This window comes from Typha angustifolia, chromosome 12 (genome assembly GCF_048772165.1).
Source record: "Typha angustifolia cultivar Huaian chromosome 12, ASM4877216v1, whole genome shotgun sequence".
Taxonomy (NCBI): Eukaryota; Viridiplantae; Streptophyta; class Magnoliopsida; order Poales; family Typhaceae; genus Typha; species Typha angustifolia.
The window spans coordinates 2,858,871-2,883,379 of NC_133250.1; the positions used below are offsets into that span (position 1 = coordinate 2,858,871).

A 24,509-nucleotide genomic window follows, 5' to 3' on the forward strand; every position below is an offset into this window, starting at 1 on the left:
TTATAACTTTGGTATTCACAACTTCTCCAGATTCGGAATCTATCTATGGCAAAATTAAGGGTTAATCCGAGAAGATAAAGAAAATTGGTTTAGTTAAATTTGTTTTAGACTTTTTGATTTAATCTCTAGGGCCTTATGGCTTGTATCTTAGATATGCTTGGAATGAAAAATTAATTGACCTTTTGCCCTGACATCTCTCTCAACTAGGTTGTGGACCTCTACATCTCCCTCCTCCTTTACCAGCCAATGCCACCTCTTCCGTTGGCATGGTCTCGTCTAGCTTCTAATCTCCCTCTTTTACTGATACCTCTAGTCTCTTAGGGTAAGCCTACTTTTCATTCTTCTCTCTATCTTAACCGTTTCTACCTCCTTTATAATTTTTTTCACAGTTGTAGGCCATTTATAGCCTTCAACCATCTATCGCATCCGCATCCACAAACCATCAATTGCCGATTTACCTCCATCAACTACTTGGCCTCTAATCTATCATCACCTCCATTCTATACCTAGTAGTCCGTGCCTCTACCCACAGATCTCAAATCCCGTACAGATCTGAATCTCAACTGCTATGAATTGAATCAATCCAGTTCCTAACAAGTTACATCCTTACAGTCTAGTTTTCATCAGCATAGATTGGCTGTCATGAGCTCATCTTCTTTAAAAGGACATCATAGTTGAGTTATTTTTTCTTTTACTTTTTAAGTCTATTAAACTTTTTTTTTTAACACGCATCTAATTCATCTTGAAACTTACACATAAGATTAAATGACTCCAATACCGTTAACTAGAACAATGACTTCCAAATAAAAGTATATACAAATTTAAAAAGTAATAAAAATGACTAAATCCTCATGTAAGTTGCTTCCCAAGACCGATCCGAACGAACTTATTGGAATTATTTGGCAAGTAACTCGTTTATTAGAAAGAGAAGAAAGAAAGAAAGAAAGAAAAGAAGAAGTTGGATGCACCAAGGGTAGTAGGTGAGTAGCCCTAGTCCAGGCAGGTGGCCCTAAATGCTATAATAACAACAATTATTATTATGGGACCAGAATCTTATCTCCCAACCGAACCTCCACAGCTACCTCCTTCCAAACTTATCCCAACCGTCCAGCACAGCATAATCCATTAACTTTTTCTTTTGTCCCCCAATGAATATATAGCGCATAAAGCGCCAAAAACCCGAGTTAGGAGAAGGACAACTTTATTAGGGAGTCTTTTTTCTTCTAAACCAAACTTAAATACGAAACTAAGTATATTTTTCCATGTCAACAGAGCTACTACTCCGTAAACAGGTTATACAAAAATATAAAAATTAGTAGGAAAATTACTTAGTTAGTCTTAGAAAGAAGTTTAACGATTTAGAGATTATTTTCCTAAGATTTAGACAATTTTTGAGAGGTTTTAAAAAATACACACAATTTTATTATGAGACAATAGTCAAAACCTCCAACTTTAGTAGGAGATCGGCCTGTATCTCGCATTTTTTTTCTCTCGTTGCAAGTCTCTCACCTCACCAAAGCCTGAGACGTTTCTCGTGTTCTACTCCAAAATTTATTCTCCTCTTCTCTCTCGAGGGATCGTTTGATTCGTTTCATGGCGACCACCTCGGAGTCGGTCACAACCACATGCGGCCACTGGTGATTTCTCTTATTTGCCTCACAGGCTTCGATTTCTTCAAGAATCTATGTTTCTCGGATTACGATTAGGATTAGCTTCCGATTTTTGACTTTATGATGAAATACTGCGGCCTCTAGGATTTCTGTTGATCTTGAATTTTGTAGAAATTTCTATGATTTCGGGTTGATTAAGGGTTGCCATCTATGGTTATTAGAAACAATGAGGTGTCGAGTTAGTTAAAGTTGATCGTGAAAGAATTGCTAAAACTGGCAAGGAATTGTGATATATGATTCTGAATTGTAAATCCTAGTTAGTTTATTCTCTTGGCCCAGGTTATTATTTGGTTCAGGTCCAATTGTTTAAATTGATCATCATCACATGAAGACCTAATTCGAATGTTATCATTGTTAGCTAGATGAAGATACATAAGTAGCAATAAAATGTTTAGGAAGTTAACGGAATAATAAGAAAGTAAATGATCAATAGATAGGTGAACAAGGATTATCTCCTTTTGGTTTCATAAAGCTTGAAAGTGACTATGACCTTCTTTTAGATTTAAAAAGTGAAGTTATATTTTCCCTTAGACTATGGTAAGACATTATACCATTGATTATTTCCAACGTCTTTTAGTCATCATAGGTTTTAGACTCCTATAATACAGCTAGCTGTTTGTGAGGATCATCCTGTAGGATTTTTTATTTTCCCCAAATGCAAATACTATCTGATCATTGTAAAGTTTAATGTTCATTGACAGAACACATCTCCTTCAAGTTATCTTTGAGTTAAGTCATTGTGATCTAGCCATGGTTATGTCTGACTAGGGGTGTCATTTATCAGAGGTATTCTTTTATTTAACATCTGAGGAATTTAGGTTTCAATTCTTCTGAACTAAAGGCTTATCCCATTTCTTTTCCTGTTCTTGTTTACCAGAACATTCAGATTGTGATGGGTCATACTTAAACCCTTTTTCTTCTATTCCTCTGTTTAAGTATGGATGAGTCCATTCCCAACCACTACTGTAAGACATGGAAAACCAGCTTTGCATAAAAAACGATGAAGTGATGTGCTGAATAAGCATGAGATAACTCATACAGGGTAAATATAACTTGATATATGACCAAGTTGCTAGTGTCACATTGGCATGAGTGTGCCTATCACCCTTGTTCATGCTGATTGACTGGAAATCAACTGAAAAATCAGTCATGCGGAGATGTTGCTTGCAAGCTAAATTTTTTAGATCAGCTGGAAAATCCTTGTACTTTGGATACCAACTCTTGTATGTGATCACATGTAGTTCAATCATACTGTAGATTGAGACAATAGGTGGTCGAATCTAATTTGGAGGGAAAGATACTTTTAAGCCCATTTGTGATATATTGATTGTAATTTCAATAATACACTCAAACTAAGGGATATCAAATGAATCTGAATTGGTTTCTTTCATATAGTTGATATTTCATGATTTACTGAAATGTTTATTGACATTACTGACTTATAGACAAGTGAAATATGTCTGGGACGAAAGGACCATGAGAAAGTAAGAGCAATGTGGTCAAGTCTTAAATTTGGAAATATTATCGGCTATGAAGCTTTCATTTTAGATCCAAGAGAAACTAGTACCAATTCATCAAAATCATGTAAATAACCTCATCAGTTATTTAGAATAAGGTTTGTATATCTACCCTCATCTCCATCCCCATCCCCATCCTCACCTTATCCCGATAGCAATGGGAATGATTTTTGATTGCTTTTAGTGTATAATGTTTACATAATGACATGAGCAATGGTGCATAATTGTACCCACCTGAGTCCTTAAAGTTTGGCAGTCACTGAAGCTAAAATCTAATGTAATCACCCTCTTAAGAGAAGTCCTGAAGAATATCATAAAGGTCTCTAAATGTTTTGTATAATAAATATGGAATCTAGAATTTACCTTCATATTTTCTCTAACTGCAACTGGGCTATATTATTTATTTTTTTATCAACCGGTTGATCTAGTTTATCAATGCCAATAGTGAAAAGGACAAGATATATTTGTCTAGATTCTAGAGCTGGATAAGTAAGGTCTATTGTAGAACATTTTTTTGTTCTTCATATAATTGTAACTATTTGTAATAGAATTCAACCTTCATCCAAGCCCATAATCTCTTACATTCGTTCTTATTTTCCCTCTAGAGGTTCTTGTGCAATTCAATGATGATGTAATAGTATAATCTAATAAATATTTTGGTCTGAAGAAGCCATTTTTAATATCTGATTCTTCTGGTGCCATTAATGATTTTGTTATTCTCAGCGAGAGAGATATCCCTGCTTCAAACATTGATTTGCATTATGCACATTGCTCCCGCAATCTTCAAAAATGTTCATTCTGTGGAGATATGGTTCCAAGAAAGCATATTGATGAACATTATGATGAAAGTCATACTCCGGTATAGTGCTGATCTATCCTGCTGCATATTGTATTTTAAGTATCTACATCGTATGCATGCTCTAGACAATTCTTTTTTTTCAAAAATAAATAACAGTTTTACAAATACTTTCATGTAATCCTATTTTAATAGTTTTATTAAAAATTCATTTATTTTTCATGTTCCATTAATAGGACTTCACTTTTTGTTCATGTGATCATGGCAAGGTATTGGGAAGTCAGATTGATTGCCTTTTTTCTATCATATGTATTTCTCAGCAATAATATGTAAAATAGATGAGAGAAAGGCTTTACATAATGTGCAATTAATCTTACAGAATCATCTCAGAATGGTTTTTATGCTTGAGCAATTTATGGTCATGTAGTCTGTATTGCTGATTTAATTGCATACTCAGGTAAAAATCCAAGGCTCACTGTTTTTGATAAAGGAACACTTTTAGTGAAGTTTAGTTTATGTATTAGCAAGGATGTGGAAAAGGAGTAGTTACTTGAGAATTCTGAACTGTAATTTCCCCAACTTCATACAGAGAGTTGTATTTCTAGCAATATTCTGTTGTTTATGTATATTATGAGGATGTGCGCAGAAAGCTGACATTAAAGAGAACATAGTAGTAAACTAGCAATAATCACTTTGATCTGTAAGAGATGTTCAAATTAAGCATTTATAGATTGAATTCGCTTGTTTTTCTTTTTTACACCTTAGTAATAGAAATATATTAGACCTTTGTTATAAATGTTAGTTCTTTTAATGGATAAACTGGACATTTATGTACATAAACTATCATATGCAACAATAATATATGATTCCTCAATTAAGAATATATAACTACACAAGCACACTTATATATATGTGTAGACTTAAATATATGAGGTATGTATTTCCATATCCATGCTTCATAGAGCATAAGGTTGTTGCTTTAGTCAATAGACAACATGGTTTAGGGTCCTGATAATATAATTATGATTTAAGTCCTAGTCTCCTGGAGGAGGTTGTGTTGGAGATTATCCTGAACAAAGTGACTATTCACAATTATTAGTTCCCGACCACCTTGATCACCCTTTATTGGTGAAGCCTGGAGAATTATCTTTTAGGAATTTAGTTCCATTAAAGGGATGTACTGGACATATGCTTTTAGAATTGGAGGAAAGGCCCATTTTCTTCTTCCAAAAACCTGTGGAAAGTTAAAAAGGAGATTCTCAAAGTTGTTTCCACATTTTTCTCACCTTCTATACTCTCATTACAAATTTAGAGATCATGCTAATATGAAATCAAGAATTTAAGAGCTAAGGAACTTCTCCAAATTTGGTGCCTAACACTGCACTGTGCTGTAGTCAGCACAAAGAAATAGAGCCTCTCGCTACAAAAAAGAAAAATATTTGATATGATTCCCAATTTAGTTTGCTTTGCTGAACCTTTCTTAGTTTTATTATAAAAATTTAGTGTTTCAGGTTGGATGTACAAAAGGAGGATTTTGTTTACTGTTTTGGATGAATTAGTTGAAGCGTCAAGAGGTCTGTGACCTAAAGTATTCCAATTAGTTCCTACATGGAAAGGAAAAGGAACAAAAAGGCCTCTTCTTGTTTGGGCAACAACATTGACCTTATTAGGAATACTTAAATAGTTTTGTTACAGTCTTGTTGGACAGTTTCTCTAAGCGATCTTTTATGACATTTTTGATGTTAAATACTTGGCCTGTGCTATGTCTGTAATCAAGAATCTACACTTTCTGAATCTGATTAAGCTTATTATAGGAAATTGATACGATTCAGACTTCACCGATGTCGTCTCGAGTATGGATTCACTTTAGAAGTGTCTTTGTTTCTTGTTTCAGTGTTTAATTTTCATGAAAATAAGTTTTCTGTAAGTTGTGTTCGAACGCTGGTGGAGTGAGTTCAAACGGGGTTGTGAACGTGGGTGAAAAGTGTGCATTGTGCGTTCGAACGCACTGTGAACGCCTGCATCGCGTTCGCAAATCCAGAGAAGTGGGAAACAGGCGCGTTCGATCACGCGTTTGAACGCCTGCAGCGCGTTCGAACGCCTGCATCGCGTTCGCAATTCCAGAGAAGAGCGAACTTAGTGCGTTCGAACGCGGTCAGTGAAATTGTATTGTTTAGGGTTAATTTTGAGTTGTTGATTAGCTTTTAAAAGGATGTGGATGGCAATCAGAAGTCATTATTGATTATTGAAGAATTAAGTTTTGTCTTGCCTTCGTCTTCTGCGCTCCCGTTCTCTCAATCCCTGGCGACGCTGCTTCTAACCTCCCTCGACCGGCCAATCACCTTAGACCCTTAGGGGCAGCCCTCTCCTCCCCCTTCTTCCAATCTATCCAACACTTGCCCTAACCCTTCCATTAACCATAACCCTTCCACCACCACTTTTCACCAGTGCCACCCCATTAACGTCGGTCTACCACCAACCACCATCACCTAGGATCTCGTGCCTCCATCCACGGATCCTAAACAGACCATCCTGACGTTCAACCACTAATCGAACGATATCTCAAGATCCCCATGTTCGATTCGCCTGAAACTAGATTTGTTGGAAAGCTCTTTTCCGGGGCTACAACATATCCAAATTTCACGCCGATCCGACAGCGGTATCTTTCGGAATCTATTTACAAAGTTCCGTGTCAGAATCAGTCCAGATCTGAGAATTGGAAGAGATCAAACCTTAGCCTAAAGGGGAGATCATGTCACGACCCAAAATAGGAATCATAACCGGCCATGCATCTCAATATGCTTGAGATACACAAAGCCTTATTAATACTCTCTACGTGTACGATGGCAAAATAAATAAATAAAATGAAAATGTGCTTTATTAAATTTTAAAACTAATTGCAATAAAGATAAAACAATGTTAATGTTTTTGAGTCTCTAAACTAAATAAATAAAACTTCTAATCTAAAGCATAAAATCTAAAAGTGCGAAAAAGTAAATAGGTGAATCCTAAGTGGAGGTGGAGTCCAGGTACATCTCGCTCAGTCGCCCCGCTGACTATTACTAGAGATAGATAAACAAATACAAAAAAATAAAATCTATGAGCCAACAACTATAACTCAGTGAGTGGAATCCACTCGAAAACCAAATAAATTTTACATTATATTAATGCTGAAAAAGATTAAACTAAAAACAATAATATCCATGAAAATTTTGCAATAAGCATGCTCTCTAAATAATAACAATGATAACAATAGAGAGAGTCACAACTTGTAACCTTGCACGGTTTCAACATATTAACATCTTTTTATTTATACCGTCATATATCTCAATGGGTCTAAACCCTGTGGATCCACATCAACTAGAAGTCACCTCGAGATAACGCTTGGGACTTTTCTTCGTAGCTGATTCGGTTAGAGTCATCAGATGGTATCACCCTATGATCAACACACTCTGTCTTTTCCTCTAACCGTTGAGAGAAGTTAGAGTCACCTAGAAAATTTTCTTATTCATCCTAGGACTATTCCCTAACCCCGCCAGAGTCACCTAAGAAAGTCACCGCAGTGATCTAATTTAGGACTTTCCCCTGGACCTCCGGATAGACTTGAGTCACCACGAAAAATCGCAAGTGATTTATACCGAGACTGTTCTCTAAGTCGTACCAATACTAGTCTCATTTTTCTTTTCACAACTTTCAATATTTGCACGAAGTATAGTGATGCACTGAATATAATAATTAAATGCACACAGAAAATATAACAATTAAATTTTTACACGTAAGGGTGAAATAAATAATTTGCACACAGAAAATTAATATAGTATGACAAAGATACAAAATATAATAAAATAAATATGTGAGTGAACCCACTCACCTGTGTCTAGGCAAGACAACTGAATCTCAAATCCCTAGCTCACGTGCTAAAAATCACCACCAACGAGTTGCGTGGTAGTCTTCGATGGCTCCGACGGCGCTCCGGCAGGCCGATCCCATAGCGACGACTCCAACGGTGAGGAAGAAGAAAGCGAAAGAGGGGAGGAAGAAAAGGGCTGAGATGGTTAAGCCGAGAGAGAGAAGAGATTAGGGTTTTAATTTATAGATTAAGAAAAAATCCTAATCTAATCTGATTTGGATTAGGCGCGATTCTGCCCTGCGCCTCGTTGCGAGCCGGAGAGGGAGAGGGGAGGGGCTGCACGTGCAGAGCACGTGCACCCTCCTCTCTCAACCCCTAAATTTTTTTTTTTTTTTTTTGATTTTGACATATCGTATCAAAAATTTGTGCCTTTACAATTTTAAAAATGTTATTTTGTCATAACATTGGCTTATTTTGGATATTTGATTTCATGAATCATCGTCATGAAATTAATTTTTGACTCTTGTGGTCCTTGTATTTGTGAGCAAGCAGGTGAATTGTTCGCTTTGCAATGAGACGGTGGAACGTGAGAGCTGGCCTCTTCATAAAGGTGAAAAATGCTCACAGAGGATTGTTACTTGTCAATATTGTGAGTTTCCATTACCCTCAGTTGATCTCTTTAAGCATCAGGTATCATATAATTTACTCTGGACCAGATACTCTGTAGAATTACATGAAATGCGTCTGGCTGAAATCTCTGTGGTCACTAAATATTCAGGAAATATGCGGAAACCGAACAGAATATTGTCATGTATGTAACAAATATGTTAGGCTCCGCGAACAAATTGAACATGAAATCCAGTTTCATGGCAACTCAAATGATACTGCAGTCTCTTCAAGGTACTCTATTTGAGGTCCTTTATTTATTAGCTAATAAGATATCTTTACTTTGCTAAAATTTTGGTTTAGATGACATATCTAGACTCCTACTTTTTTGTTTAGACACATATATAATTGAGTTTACTTTCTTGTCACACAAAGTTCTGATAATGCTTTAGGGGGTAATACAGCAGTATTTTCAACTTAATGTTTTTTTTTCTCTCTATCAATTACAATTTTTTCTATTCCCTCATTTAAAGATTTCTTCTCCTTTTTGAATCTCCCACCTCCTGCCTGCCTAGCTTCAGATAATGAATGCATGCATATATGATTTGATTTGATTGATCATTGATTTCAACAGCTATAACTAAAGAAGATTATGGAGGTAGCAACTAATCTTAGCAATAATACTCAAACTATTCTTATTTGTAAATTATGGATCACCAATACAAGCTGTTATTTTTTTTCACCAACTGATGGCACAATACCTGCTATCTCCAAAACCTTTCTGTGGACATGGATACAAGGATACCAACGAAGACTATGTGGAAGATATATATGGGTGTAATGAATCTTTATTGTCACTCTACTAGCTATGAAACGTGTAACTAATTTTAGGAGGAGCATGGACTTTTCCATTATGGCAAATCCGGATTGGGAAGTTACAATGGTTAATTACTTTTACTGGGCTCTCAGTGACAAATCCAAACTGACTAGCCAGAAAGAATGACTTTGACAGGGATTGGAAAAGAGACTGGCTTTTAGAGGGACGGGATTTCTTTTGCTAACTCTCATACTGTAGTGACAAAGTACTAACTTTCCCAGATTTTGAATCCATTTTAGACTCGAGATTGTTTGACTTAAAAAACTTCTTTGCTATTTAGTCAAACTTGGAGTTTCATCTGGACCATGATGACATGACCCACTGTTGAAGAATGAAAACTAGCCATTTTGCCATTATTTTTTGCTGTGGTTTACTGGTTTTAGACCGGTCCTGTCCCGACTCGTTATACATTTTTTATCAAAACATATAAGAGAAAGGGTTTGAACTTTTGGCTATAACACTTTTGCATTAAATATGTGATCAGATTCTTCACCCTGTTAGGATGCCTTGTTAGATGATTATTTCCATTCAGAATAATGGATGTGCAATCCATGTATTACAGTGTCATTTGAAACTTCTTTTGTTAAACACTATTTTTAAGAGATCCCCTTTTAAATATAATTGTTTTATGTTTTTGTCAATCCTTGTGATCGTTATCTGCAGTACTCATATATGATCGATTTGAAATAAAATAAAATAGTGATGCATTGCTATAAAAACACCTCAAGCATTTGAACTTACCATGCACTTGCACTTATTTGAAGGGATAGGAGAATATCCGAACAAGAAGAACGTGCACCAGGAAGACAAGATCGTGATCCTTCACCGAAGCGGTTATTATTTACCATTGCAATAACAGGGATTGCCGTTTTAATTGGGTCATTTCTTTTCCAAAGAAGAGTTGACAATAATCAGCCACATAGCTTCTGAATGTCTCCTTCTCTCAAGAGATATTCTTGAAGTCTATGTTATTACATAAATCACAAGTTCACATACTTTTATTTCTATACAACGGTGAAAACATGTATAACTGATCCTTGTAAGTCTCATAGAACACAAACCTTCAAGTTTATTTATCTTAAAACTTTTTTCTTTTCCATTTCTTCTTATCAGTTGCCGATGACTATGTTGTACTTTCTGCTAAGCAGTATATATGCCCTTGCTCATCCATTTAGCTTTGAATATTCTGTGATGGCTTTTTCATGGCATTCTCATTTATCAGTTTGAATGATGTCATTAGACAATCATCTCCTGTTAGTTGAGCTTGTCAAATTTTTGTTATATATCTATAAAAATTGAATAGCGAGACTTGTTCTGGTCAATGCATTCAAACTCTATAAAAGTTGCTGTCCTCCATTGTATCTATTGGTTTGCTTCCTTTATTATCTTAGTCAGGTTCTAGAGATCAATGAGATGGTTTTGATCAATTTGGTGAAATTGACCCACTAGCATTCTTATAGTGGTTTGTGCACAGATGAAAACTCTAGACAGAAGGCTTAAGTGTTAGGGTTTTGATTCTCCATTTGTCTGATGAAAGAGACCAACAGTTTCATCTCATCCTATCGTAATGGCTTCTAGCCTTGTATTTATTTAACTTTGCATGACGCTGAATAAGTCAATAATCCATCAGAGCCCAGCCTTTGGCAACTCTGGTGAAAATTTTAATTATGGTGGTGCATCAGCTTCATTCCAGAGGAAATAGTTTGTGAATTTGCAGTTACTAGCCGGTTTCTAGGGTTCTGAGTTTCAATAAAAGTTTGTCAAATTTAATTCCTACTTAAAAATCTGTGCTATAGAAATTGTATGAAATTTATTAATGATCATCTGACTCCTGCAAACTACTACATGTGTTATCTTTCTCATCTATTTTCTCTTGATAGTTTTATCTAGACACTGTCCTACTAATGTTAGCACATAAAGAAAATTTCTCTTGATAGTTTTATCAAAATAGTCCACACACGGCAGGGAAGAAGTAGTGGACTATTCGAGAGGATCTTTGTTATTTGGATTCGTGAGGCCTTGTGATCCTTCTTCTCGATCCCCAGACATGCAAGACCCCAACATAATCTGAAAGAGTGTGCTCCTCCTCTCTTGATGACCAGAGGGACCACATTACTTGGCCCTTTGCCAATGGAACCTTTTACATTTAACTCTTGCTACAACCTTATTAAACCTTTTTAGGACGGAGAGCGAGAGAGACACCAACATTATCTGAAAACACTTCTGTCCAAATGAAGGTCTAAGGTGTTCCTTTGGCTCGCTCATCACGACTGGTAGGTTGCACACCAGAGCAAGAAGGGTTTTGTAGGAGGGCGTTGAAATTGTGAACCCCTTAATTCATCTTTAAAACGATCGTCTCTTCCTTCACGTCTCAGGATTGACTCTGAGCTCGCAGGTCTTTGGCGAATATGGGAACAAGATCTCGTTCTCAAAGGTGTGGGAGGGAAATCTATTATAGGTGGTAGGATCTTTAAACAGTGGTAATGATAAATGAATGTAGACGTCGTATCCATAGGATAATTCCGTGATATGCTAGCACTCCATTATGAAAAAGATTCATGTAATAATAGTACTGCATCTTTTGATCATGATGACTGGAGTTCAATCAGACAAGTATTAGAACCGCTTACATTTGCACAATCATATTCATAGTACTAGCATCTTCAACTATTAACCACTAACAAACCAACAAGCCATTTATGCAATTATATAACTCCACATCAACAAACCGTTCTTACATTCAGCAGAAGCTTGACGCCCCGAAAAAACGAAGCTATCTCTCATTAATTTAAAATCTCAGCAGTAGCGAAGATTTTGGTCCAAGCAGACTTGACTGATCCAAGCACACTAAAAACTGGCTCAGACATGATACACACCTGAGACATTCCTTATTGACTCTAAATTTATCGCAGACGTATAATGAGAGCAGATGAGGGTTTCTGATCCAAGCCAATTCCAAGCAAGACCCAAGATTAAAGCATTGATATGTACTGCTAATGCAAATAGGTATACAGACATAAGGTTATCCAACCCATCACAAAGCCAACATAACCCAATTGGTACATTCGCCACATGTATTGTAAGGTTGTATGATACAATAGAACTGTCAACTATAAAGATTTTGAAATAGCAAGATCAGAAACAGAAAAAATACGTGTCTTCCATTGTGTCATGTATAGCTGTGACCCAAGTTATAGCACAGGATGGTGGCAAGTCTACAATCAAAGTGAAAACCCCATACTGGAAGATAATACAAAGAGGCCACCATTTAAAGGTAGTGGCTCGTCTAATGAAAGGTAAAAAGTGATCTTAGTAGCAGGAACTACAAAGATTAATCTTCTTTTTCAGTTAGAGGGTACAGTTTGATGCCAAAAAGTAATGATCCTATCAAAAGAGTGTCACAACTCATTACATCCAAGAACAGTTCACTATATATGTGGCCTTTTAACCAGAATACTTGACAAAAGATCACACAGTATAACGGTTCTTAGGAACTTTATCCTTCTTGGCATCCTCCTGCAAAAAATAGAAGAACATTAGGAGAACCAGTAATGAATGACCAATCTATATGCAATCCAGGATCAGTGAGCAGTGCTTACATGAACAATGAAACCAATCACGTCATTATAATCCAGAAGTTCCTTCCATTGCCTCCCAATGCTTACCTGATATAAAAAATATATAAAATAAGTTCTTGAAATATATAAAAAAGATATAACAACACAAACTCCAAGTTCAATTAAATAACCATTGCCTCCCAATGTTTTGTCTGGCGCTCTTATTATAGCAATCACTCTCCACCCTACAGCTATACCTATCTCTGCAATCTTTCTCATCTTTTCACTCGTCCCTAAATTATAACTCTTAATAATGATTTGGCAAAATATTTGGAATGTTTACATAATTGCCACCGAAAACTTTCAGAATATCATAATTGTCATGACATTATACAAAATAGTATTATTGCCAAATAAATTATTGAGCTCTTTCAAAAATGTCACTTCGTCATTTAATATATTTAATCAGGGTTAAAATTCGAATTAGATTAAGAAAAATGTCAAAAATTACTTTGTCCCTATATAAATTGTTTAAAATGATTCAAAAGTTATCTATTACCTAGTATCATAATACAAGAAAAGAAAATTCTATTTTTTGCTAGAAAAAATTAGTGATAAATATTTTACACAAGGATGGCCATTTCGATAGAGTATCAACACCCGGCACAAGTTCTACCGTGGCACAACCCCATGCCAGGAAGCGTAGCGAACCGACATAGCCTTATGCAAACCCGTGTCAATCGACACGATTTTATTTTCTTATTTCTTTTTACACTTTAAAAACTAATTAACAGTGGACAAATGATAGATCTAGATCAATTTTGCTAGATTTATCTTTTGTAAGGATCTTTTTGTATAGATCTACCATTTTGGTGCTAGATATATGAAAAAGTCTTTAAAATGTAGGAATCAAAAGAAAATTTTAATTTATGCAAAAAATCTCCCTAAATTTAAAAAAAATTCAAAATTAGTATCTCTTCATTCAAATTGAGTTAAAATTGATATAGAAACATATTAGATTACTCCATATGAGTTGATTTTAACCCAAATTTTATAATTTTTAGCTAAACTTTCAGCATGATTAGATTTCCCCCAAATTTTAAAAAAAAAAATCTGAAATAAATACATCAAATCCATTCAACTTGGGTCAAAATTCATATAGAAACACGTTAGATTAACTACGTTCAACTAGGTATTAGTTTAATTATTGAACTATTGTCAATTAATAAAAGTATTTAATCGTATTATATGTTAAATAATATTTCTACTGGACTATATATATATATATATATATATATATATATATATATATATATATATACATATAATAGGTCATTTATAAAAAAAAATCTAAGTATAGAAGACTCTAATATTGACTTTAATACATATATTCAAATAAAAATTTTAAAGATTGTCATGCTGAAGACCCCAAAAACATCTGTAAGAGTGCCAGTGGCAATCAACATGACCATCCTTGATTTTCCTTTACATTAAATATTAAAAAAGGGTATTTTAGTCATTTACATATATGTATTAACTTTAAAAACCATCTATTAGGAATATTTCTATGAATATTCTGTCAAAAACTAACCATAATAGCAATTCTAGAAGTGTCAAGATTTCAGTAGCAATTATGATATTTTAAAGAATAAAGTAACAAAGACGATATTTTAAAAAGCTTTTGGTGGAAAATATGTTTAAAAAAAAATAGTTTACATTTAAAACGGTACATATTGAGATTGTGCTTTACACAATGATCATCATGTAGCAAACCTTTGTATTGTAACAATTAGTGGAACTCTTCGAAAGTAGATCAAAACATCATGCAATTGACATAATATTATTACTCAAATTAAATTTTGAGAAGGCCTATGAGATAAGGTGAATTGGAGTAGTTGAAGGAGATTTTGGTCTGGGAGAACTCAGTTTAAAATGGGTAGCATGGGTTATGAAATATTGAGAACATGAAACTTTCCAATAAATGTGAATGGGGTTTTAGGTAATTATTTTGTATGTAAAAAAAGGACTAATAAGGGAGATCCATTGATTGTCTCATTTGTTATTTGTCTTTGTTGAAGATGACTTGACTGCTAAATAATGTGAAGAAGAAAACTAGAAAAGGATGGAATATAGATATGGGAAAGGAGCAGATTAAAATTGGAGTGTTGAATTTATATGCAAATGATACTTTACTGTTGTTAAAGGTTCATGAAAAAGAGAGTCCAGTTTTGAGATGGCTTCTGCACTATTTTCAAGAAATCTCTATCTGAGATAAATTTTAGCATATAGTGCTATGTATGTAGGGCTAAATGAAGAAGGGGGAAGAAAATTAGTAGATCCATTTAATTGTCAGAAGAGGTCCAACTAAATGCTTGAGCTTACCACTTCATGATGGTAAGTAAAGAAAGGAGTTCCTATCATTGAGAAAATTGGAAAAAGGTAAGTGCGGAAAGGTAAATTATTATTGGAGGGAAGAGTCTCTTTAATTAAATCCATGCTGACTCTTACACCATTGTGCTATATTTCTCTCTTCTTCATTGTTCCAAGCTGGGTAAAGAAAAAAAATTGATCAAATAAGAGGTATATTTCTGGTGGCATGTTACCAATTTAGAGAACAAAAGATATGCCCTTACTAAGTCGGACCTACTATAACAGGAAGAAACATAATTGTTTGAGGGTGGCGGACGGCTAAGGGTAGTGGTGGACGGCCATATGGTAGGGTGGCTGCTGAAAGAAGGTGATGGCTAGAGTTTAGGTTCTTAGAAGGGTTCTACAGTTACGATCTACTCCTATGAAAATAAAGACAATCTAACGGCTACAATAAAAACAGTAAATATAATACTAAAAAAATAATTAAATTCAATTAACTCTCAATGCTTGGATGATTAGATGAATAAACAAAGAAACCCAGCCTCTTTATACATAGAGGTCAGGTACAATAAGTATTACTCGAACTTAATCCTAAAAGCTTTTATAATTCAAACTAGGATTTACCTTAAAGGCTTGCATGACTTAATTAAACTTACCTTAATGGCTTACATGACTTAATTAAACTTGTCTTAGTAGTTTACATGACTTAATTAAACTTGTCTTAGTAGCTTACATGACTTAGCTAAACTTACCTTAAAGGCTTACATAAATATGAATCAATTAAAAGATAAATAGATTCGACTCGACTTGACCCAACTTAACCCACATGATCAGATTGTAACAATGGCAAGCCTAAAAGTGTTTATCACTATTTCAATCCTAGAAAGATGAAAAAAAGCCTATCCCAAAGTTCTCAAACTTGGGATCAGAATTGGCGGCCTGAAAAAAACAATATGTATTAGCCGCCGTATCAAATCAGACTATTTTTTAATTATGTAAAATTCTAAATATTACTTAAAAATGTAAGAAATTTCTAATATTTAAAAAATAACTGAAAAATTAGAAAATAAAAACTAATCAAATATAAAGCCTAGAAACTGAAAAAAGTACTCACTCAAAATCATAATGAATTTCGAGCTAGATCTGATAAACTATTATGCTCATGAATTACTGTTGTAGAAGTAAAATGAAGAGAGAAATCTCTATCTCTCTTCACCGTTGTCTTGGCAATAATGAAAAAGTGGGAGTCAAAGTGTTACAATAGCCTTTGGTGAAGATGATTGTCTATCTAATTTGTTAATTTGGACAGAACTCAGCACGGAACTCACAAAGACAATAGGGATTGATCCAACTATTGGAACGATCTAAGAATTTAGATATGTTGTTCCTCTGAGAGTTAAAAATTCAATGCAACCGGAATCTCGTTGATTTAGTTAGTAGATCGAAAGTTATGAAGGAAATAATGACCAAAGGTCAGGAGGTGGCAGGATAGACGTGGATTATGTGGTTAGGGTTATAAAATATGATGATGGGTATGGTTGATGGGTTAGTGCCTAAACAAGAAGAGGTGAAAGAAGGAAGCTTCTAGGTATGGTTGGTCACTAAGGAAGGAGGGAGAAGCGACGGAAGATTAATCTCAGCCATAGACGAGAGCTCGAGTTGGATTCTGAGAGATTGGAAAGAGGAAGAAGTTGGCTCAAACCTAGATGAAAAATATGTTTCAATAATCAATAATACAAAGAGGTCACTTTTTCACATATTTAGAGGCTAGCAAATCATCCAAAAACCCTAAAAAAATCCTATTACGACTCAATTTATTTATCGCACATTTGAACGCACTCCAATCATGTTCGAACGCACTCCAATCATGTTCGAATGCCCCAAAACAAATCTCTGTATGTACGAACGCAAAATCAGGAATTCGAATGGCCGAAACCTATTCTCTGTATGTGCGAACATAACTCAGGCATTCGAACACTGCGTTTGAATGCCATCTATTTGCGTTCGCATCCACCTACCAGAAACTATCTTATTTTCCTAAAACATAAACAGAAATTGATACAATTTGAAGTGGTTTAATCATGTTCGCTATACACCTAAATTAAGAACCACAACACAGAGCGAACGAAGGAGAAATGAAAAAAAAAAATTTACTTGCTTGAGTTCACTAGTAGCTAGAAGAGCTTGTTGGATCGACTGGTAAATGAGGTCAGTAAAGTGGGATGAATCAGTGTGTGTGAGAGATAAAGTAAAAGCTTAAAACTTGAAAAGAAGGTAGTTAGGGACATCAATTATTGATGTTCCCAAGTCATATCTATTTAGATCCAATAAAAATCTTTTTTAAAAAATCCATTTTGACCAATTTCGGCCAAGTTTTCGTTAATACAGCTAATATAATTGAAATGAATCGGTTGATACAGCTAAATTTGGTTGATCTCAAACCAAAATTAGTCACTTGGCTAGTTTCGAGTTAGGATCCGTTTCGACTGATCCATCTCGAGATTGACCAAAAGTGGGATCCGTGGCAATTCTGATATCCTATACAAAGGAAGACTTTGGAAGGTCTATCCTATGGTATTAAGTCATTAACATCATCTAGGACAAGTTTGCAGGGTGATGATGTTGTCAAGATCGAGACACTCTGTGCATATGCATTATTCAACAACTAATCCAATGTCATGAGATGTTGTTTGAGGCTTCTTACATATCAACGATGAGTATCTACCTACTATTTTGCCACATCCTCATGTGTAGCTTATTGATTTAAATGCATTATTGCAAATTCATTGAGATAGCTTCTACTATCTAGCCTCTTGATAAGTAGTTAAAAACTTAAAAGATCAAGAAAGCATGTAATATTTTGCTTTTACATAATTCAAATATTTTAACTCACAAACTATAAATAGATTCTCAACTTATTGTTTACTAATTCAGTGAACACTAGTGTTACTTGTACCTGAGCAGCTTCATTGGCAGCATTTTTCGTCCACAAACCTATTTTGTCTTGCTTCCCACGTACACTAACCACTGCTCCACAAATTTCATCGCCATAGTCAAATTGCTCACCAATCATCGCCAGTAACTATTAGAAAATTATTTAGATAAGAAAAGAACAATAACATAAAACAAACAATCAATAGATTTCATTGGGAGCAAAATACTTACAGTATGCAACCATAATGTGTCTGCCCTTCCTCTCACACAGCTGATTGTCCATTTACCTCCATTTGCACAAATTGGGTCTTCCCATTTTGGCTCAACCTTGTGCTTGAAGCAATGAAAGTCCGCGCCAGAAGCCAACTTGCTAGGTTGCTTAATATTATTGTAAAGACTGTAATTGTAGAAGATAATGTCTAATTAATGCAAGTATAACCGGATGGACAAGATGCCTGTAAGCTAGACAACACAAATGTAGGGAAACCATTAAAATATCACATACAAAGATTCTGTGAGAATGAATTAAAGCACATAAAATATAAAAATCATAAGGTGCATTCATACAACCAAAACAATCATGAACTAACATTATCACATCCTCTGAAATCAACAAACCAAGTCTAAGACAGACAAGAAATTATAAGTGTTATGCATCTGTCTAGAAGATCCGATATAATCACTAGTTGAAATAAACTTAAAACTTTAGTTTATTAGTTCATTTGGTTAGATACAAATTGGACTAGGCAACCAACTTGTCAATATTTATTCAATTACTAGGGATTTTTTATTTACTTGCCATTGAAATGTTTCAAATGTCACAATATCCACTACAGTCCTTAATCTATCCAATTTTCCTTTGAAATCAATGGGCATTCATCTCATCAACTGAATATAGCTAACTGCAGTTAAAATTTTATCAGGATGGTGAAAATGCCCATTTGACGCTTGAATAAATCATTTGAGCAAGTTGTATATTATCTAATGCTAACAAATATCATAGTCCAAGAGGATCGAACTCAGGGTCCAAATAACAGAATATCATCTATATTCTTGAAAGTGCATAAGTAAAACTATAAACTTCCATAAAGAGAGCAGAGCATTTTAGTCTTAGCTATATATGTTAACTTTAGCAGCCATCTATTAGGAATATTCCCTGAATATTTTAAAGAATGCAATGACAATTGTAATAAGCAAAAAGGTTTTAGTGTCAATTATGCAGTCTAATTCTCAATACATAATCAATTCTTTGAAAGAAAAATTCCCAAAAAGTAGAATTGCCACAATTGTAAACCTAATAGGCTAATATTAATACTAAAGGTCATATTCTAGTCTGGCGGAAAACAATTCCAGAGAGAGAGGATTAGAAGAGGAAAAGAAGATATTATTTTGTGGGCATGAATAAAAAAACAAGCTTATACAGAATTCGTGTTGACTTTTGAGTTTTGACAGAGCCTTTACCAAAAGTCATAATTTGTGTCAAAGGTACTATTAGTTAATATTGATGGATCCGAACCACCTAAAAATCAAATGACATAATGCAGTTGTTCACTGTGCATGAGATAAAATCCTTTTCATGGAGGAAACCAATTAACCATCTTACAACTCTGACCTACAAAAGCTTACCTAGAAATGCAATCAAAGAAGTGAGAAAAACTAAGAGTTCAACAAGAGAGGAGAAAATTCATTGCCTTAAAATGTCCAAGATTTAGACCATCCTGTAGATCACTAGCAATCTTGGTACCTGATACTATGCACATGCCTCTAATTTTAGTATCATAGTCCCATGATTTAAGAACTAAACTTATGACAAACGAACTTCTGTACAAGGTCCATAGATACTCCCGAACAGAATTATTGAACAAAGTAATCAAATAAAAATTAACAAATTAGAAGCTTTTTTCAAATCAATCCAGTAATCTAGTAGTACCCCATTACAGAAATAGAACAAAGGCAACCTATTTAGGGATTCATAGATAAAATATTTAAAAGTAGTGCAAAATTAACATAACAATCATCACCATCTCTTCCTAGAATTCCCAAATCTCATATGTTTAAAATTAAATCATATAATCCAACAATAATCTCCTCGAGGGATTAAAGAAAACGAAAATTTCCACCACCTGCAGTTCTTACTACATCAATCTAATCCTACAACAATTGAATTAAATCAAAGGAGAGGGATAAAAGGAAATATCACCTCCAGAAATCCTCGATGGTGGAGAAGGTGTGGATGGGTCGGATCGAACTGCCCCACGCGGCCTGCCTATTTTTGGAAGTGGGATTGTCGAACCAGAACGTCCACGAGTATTCCAAGGGGTGCGAGTCCCCGCCTACCCTTCTGCTTGGCTCGTCGTCCTCGATCTCGCCCTCCTCCAATTCTTCCAAGTTCTCGGTTTCTTGTTCTCTTCCCTTTTCCTCCTCCGATGGCCTCACCGCCGTCACCGCCTCCTCCGCCATGTGAGTTCACGATTTCTTCCTTCCTCCCGCCGCCGGATCAAGGAAGACGGAGAACCCCGGGCCGCCGAAACGTGAGAGGTAAAGGAGGTATTAGAAAGCACCGCTATTTTGCACGAAGAAGAAAAAGCCGGAAATGAATAAAGGAGGGCAAATTGATACCTTCACAATATGTTTTCTTTTTTGCACCCCGACCATTTTATTTTACCCATTCCAATTTATACATTTTATATGTAAGATGACTATAATACCCTCGTATCTTTTAAGCAAGACATACAACTATCATTTATTGTGAAAAGATGGTATAAATATAAATGGAAACTACTAAAGAAATAATAAACTTATATGGCCCAACATAAATATAAGAAGAAAGAGATTCTCATAAATATAAACTTATATGGCCCAACATAAGGTCTTGTAAAATACCTCCAAATAATATAAATAATCAAGTGTTTATTACACTATTAGCTCCCTAAATAATATTCTCATAATCTATGAATGTATTTATGAAATTGATAAATATTGTCACAGAATCCAGAGATAAATATTCTGGTAATTTATATACATAGTTTCAGAGTCTATAGAGTTTTATTCAGAGTAGTTTTTTCTTTGCCAAATTGCCTGAAGCTTATGCCATTTTCAATCCAATCATAGATGTTATCTAGGAAAAAGTAGAATATTTGATAGAAGAATAGGAGATCCTTTTGAATAGCTTGTTCTAATAGGAAAGTCCTGTATCCTAAAATTAATTAATCAAGTTGCTGATAAAATCTATGGCCGTTCTAGTGGACATTATGCACTTGTTACACAACAACCCATTAGAGGAAGGGCTAAGCAAGGGGGACGACGAGCAAGAGAAATGGAAGTTTGGGCTCTAGAGGGATTTGGTGTTGCTCATATTTTACAAGAGATGCTTACTTATAAATCTGATCATATTAGAGCTTGTCAAAAAGTACTTAGTGCTACCATCATTGGAGGAAGAGTAACTAAGCCCGAAGATGCTCCAAAATCGTTTTGATTGCTCGTTTGAGAACTACGATCTTTGGCTCTAAAATCGAATCATTTCCTTGTATCTGAAAAGAACTTCTAGATTAATAGGAAGGAAGCTTGATTTGAATTAATCATCATTTCTATTCTATGATCGACCAGTATAAACATCAACAACTTTGAATTGGACTAGTTTCTCCTCAACAAATAAAGGCTTAGGCCAACAAAATCCTCCCTAATGGGGAGATAGTGGGAGAGGTGACAAAACCCTATACTTTTTATTATAAAACCAATAAACTAGAAAAATATGGATTATTTTGCGAAAGAATCTCTGGACAGATAAAAAGTGGAATTTATGCTTGTGGAAATTATCGAGTGATCGGAGCTGAAAAAGAAGGCCCAAAATTTTGTGAATTTATTGATTCTCGAATACAAAGATATCAAAAGGGATGCATCAAACTCGCATGTCCAGTGACTCATGTGTGGTATTTGAAAGAAGGGCCAAGGATCTTCCTTTCAAGAGTGCTTCTTGAGGCTCCACTCTCTCCCCTGAATAAGTAAGGCTTCGTAAAGGTCTTCCTAGTTATATGATGAATCTTTTAGATAAACTCAGGCCTAGTATACTGTGATGTGTGTTTTGATCAAAAATTTTATTTTACAAATTCCAATTGAGAAACTGTTATCCCATTCAATTCAATAGGGATGCCCCCATCTCTAACATGTGTTTTGGGAGAAATAACATGAAACTCAAAATTATGGGTATATTCATTCCAAATGAAAGGGGAATTGATCCATAGTTGATTCCGTAACAGATAAATAGGAATAGCTAATTATACCTCGTGAAAAAAGATTTTTTTTGTAGAATTAGACATTCCATTATTTTAGAGAAAAATTCTATTTAAGCAAGTAAATATAGCATGGTTACAAAAGTCTATATGTCGCATATATGCTTCAAAGGACATCATAACATAATCATCGAGGTGAGTAGAGACCTAAAAGATTGAATGGAATAATATATAGGCAAATAAATCCATTATAAATTAGAAAGTATTTCTTTAATAAAAGTCATCAGGGAATAGACTACTCAATATTTCTTATTTTCATTTTGTCATAAATAATTCATAAAATGAAAGTAAAAAAAAAATGTATCGATAAAAGGTTGCTTCTCACTAGGAACTTGAGTAAGGAGTAGCTCTTTGTAGGTTTTTATCAAACAAAGTTTAAAATAAGAAAAAACTCCTTTTTTATTTCATTTAACTACTTAAGCGGGATGAGAGGAAACCTTCACGTCTGATTTTATAGGGGGGAATTTAATCCTATAGGAACCTATCTCGATTTCTCTTTTACTAGGCCCATAGCTAAAAAACCTACTTTCTTATGATTATGAGGTTCATTCGAATATGAAACCCAATCCCGAAAATACAGCATTCCACCTTTTTTAACTACCCCAAGCTTTGAGATGTTTCGAAATCGAGAAATCTTGACAGGAGCAAGTGCTATCAAAGAACTATTAGAGGACATGCGGTCAAAGATCACTTTCTCCCCCCCCCACTGCTTGGGAGCTCACAATTTCATGTTCTATTTCACTCCCTTATGGGGTTCTTTTCACCTTTCCCTCACGGTACTACTTCGCTGTTGATCACCCAGGAGTATTAGCCTTGCAAGGTGGTCCTTGCTAATTCACATGAGATTCCACATGCCTATTAAAGAATGAGCCGATGACTCATAGGCAGTGGCTTGTTTAAGGGAACCCACTAGAGCCAGAGCGAAAGCGAGTCTTCATAGGGCGATTGTCACTACTTATAGACCCGAACCTGGGTGATCTATCCATGACCATGATGAAGCTTGGGGGAAACTAAATGGAGGTCCGAACTAACTGATGTTGAAGAATCAGGGGATGAGTTGTGGTTAGAGGTGAAATGCCACTAGAACCGAGAGCTACCTGCTTCTCCCCGAAATGCATTGAGATGCAACAGTTGATCGGACATCTAGGGGTAAAGCAATATTTTGGTGCCAGCAGTGAGAGTAGTACCAATCAAGGTAAACTCTGAATACTAGATATGAACCAAAAAGAACAAGGGTCAAGATCGGCCAATGAGATGATAGGGGATAAGCTTCATCGTCGAAAGGGAAATAGCCCAGATCACTAGCTAAGGCCCCTAAATGGTCGCTTAGTGATAAAGGAGGTATGGGTGCAGAGATAGCCAAGAGGTTTACCTAGAAGCTGCCACCCTCTAAAGAGTGCATGGTAGCTCACTGATCGAGTGCTCTTGCGTCAAAGATGAATGGGGCTAAGCAATCTGCTGAAGCTGTAGGATATAAAAATGCATCGGTAAGAGAGCATTCCTCCTTAGTGATAGACTACAGAACGATTCCTTCAAGATCTAGATTTATTACAGGAAGCAGTCCGCGCAATTGAGAGAAAATATTTTTCCATAGTCAAAAAATTATGAGACCAAGTGGGATCGATCCGTATCTCCCTGATCTACTTTTCTGTATTTACTTCGTTCACATATTCGAACTACAAGTGGAACAAAAATATGATATAGTGCGGATAATGGTGGTGGTGCTGGGAGGAGTGGATGTTAGGGTTATGAATGATAATGGAGATGAGGGTGGATGGTTGATGTTGTTTAAGTGATAAAAATCAAGGGAAAGAAGTGGTCGAGATCCCAAGGAAGATGAAAGACTTGATATGAGAGAGATTAGAAGTTAGGAGAGACTTTACTAACGGTAGAGGTGGTAGGTTGGTGAAGAGGGAGGAGGGAGATTAGGATAGAGAGACTAGAGAGAAGATAGAGAGGGAAGAAACCAATATTCTAATAGCATAATAATTTTGACTGTCATCCACACATTTATAGAGACCAGCCAATAAGCCAAAATAATAA

General features: G+C 35.2%; 2 protein-coding genes across 3 annotated transcripts; one reads left to right on the top strand and one right to left on the bottom strand.

Moving 5' to 3' along the window:
* The first annotated feature begins 1,448 nt into the window (after positions 1–1,448).
* On the top strand, positions 1,449–10,486 carry LOC140772688 (uncharacterized). Of its 2 annotated transcripts, none has more exons than XM_073114876.1 (5): positions 1,449–1,637; positions 3,911–4,046; positions 8,383–8,523; positions 8,612–8,733; positions 10,081–10,486. In XM_073114876.1, exons 1-5 carry the CDS (start codon positions 1,594–1,596, stop codon positions 10,244–10,246), a joined length of 609 nt encoding a protein of 202 aa, XP_072970977.1. In that variant the 5' UTR covers positions 1,449–1,593; the 3' UTR covers positions 10,247–10,486. The 2 variants fall into 2 exon arrangements, with proteins under 2 accessions (XP_072970977.1, XP_072970978.1); XM_073114877.1 differs by having other exon boundaries at positions 1,453–1,637; positions 8,386–8,523.
* A 1,968-nt stretch (positions 10,487–12,454) lies between these two features.
* Positions 12,455–20,763, bottom strand: LOC140772560 (eukaryotic translation initiation factor 4E-1-like). Its single transcript, XM_073114691.1, has 5 exons — positions 20,378–20,763; positions 18,409–18,574; positions 18,200–18,325; positions 12,916–12,981; positions 12,455–12,832 (listed from the first exon to the last, which is right to left on the bottom strand). Exons 1-5 carry the CDS (start codon positions 20,635–20,637, stop codon positions 12,785–12,787), a joined length of 666 nt encoding a protein of 221 aa, XP_072970792.1. The 5' UTR covers positions 20,638–20,763; the 3' UTR covers positions 12,455–12,784.
* Between the last annotated feature and the right edge of the window lie 3,746 nt (positions 20,764–24,509).

Coding starts and splice junctions, on each gene's coding strand:
- LOC140772688 (XM_073114876.1), top strand. CDS start 1,594: ATGGCGACCACCTCGGAGTCGGTCACAACCACATGCGGCCACTG. Junction 1,638..3,910: donor ACAACCACATGCGGCCACTG/GTGATTTCTCTT, acceptor TGTTATTCTCAG/CGAGAGAGATATCCCTGCTT. Junction 8,734..10,080: donor GATACTGCAGTCTCTTCAAG/GTACTCTATTTG, acceptor ACTTATTTGAAG/GGATAGGAGAATATCCGAAC.
- LOC140772560 (XM_073114691.1), bottom strand. CDS start 20,637: ATGGCGGAGGAGGCGGTGACGGCGGTGAGGCCATCGGAGGAGGAAAAG. Junction 18,326..18,408: donor ACACATTATGGTTGCATACT/GTAAGTATTTTG, acceptor ATTTTCTAATAG/TTACTGGCGATGATTGGTGA. Junction 12,982..18,199: donor CTGCCAATGAAGCTGCTCAG/GTACAAGTAACA, acceptor TTTTTATATCAG/GTAAGCATTGGGAGGCAATG.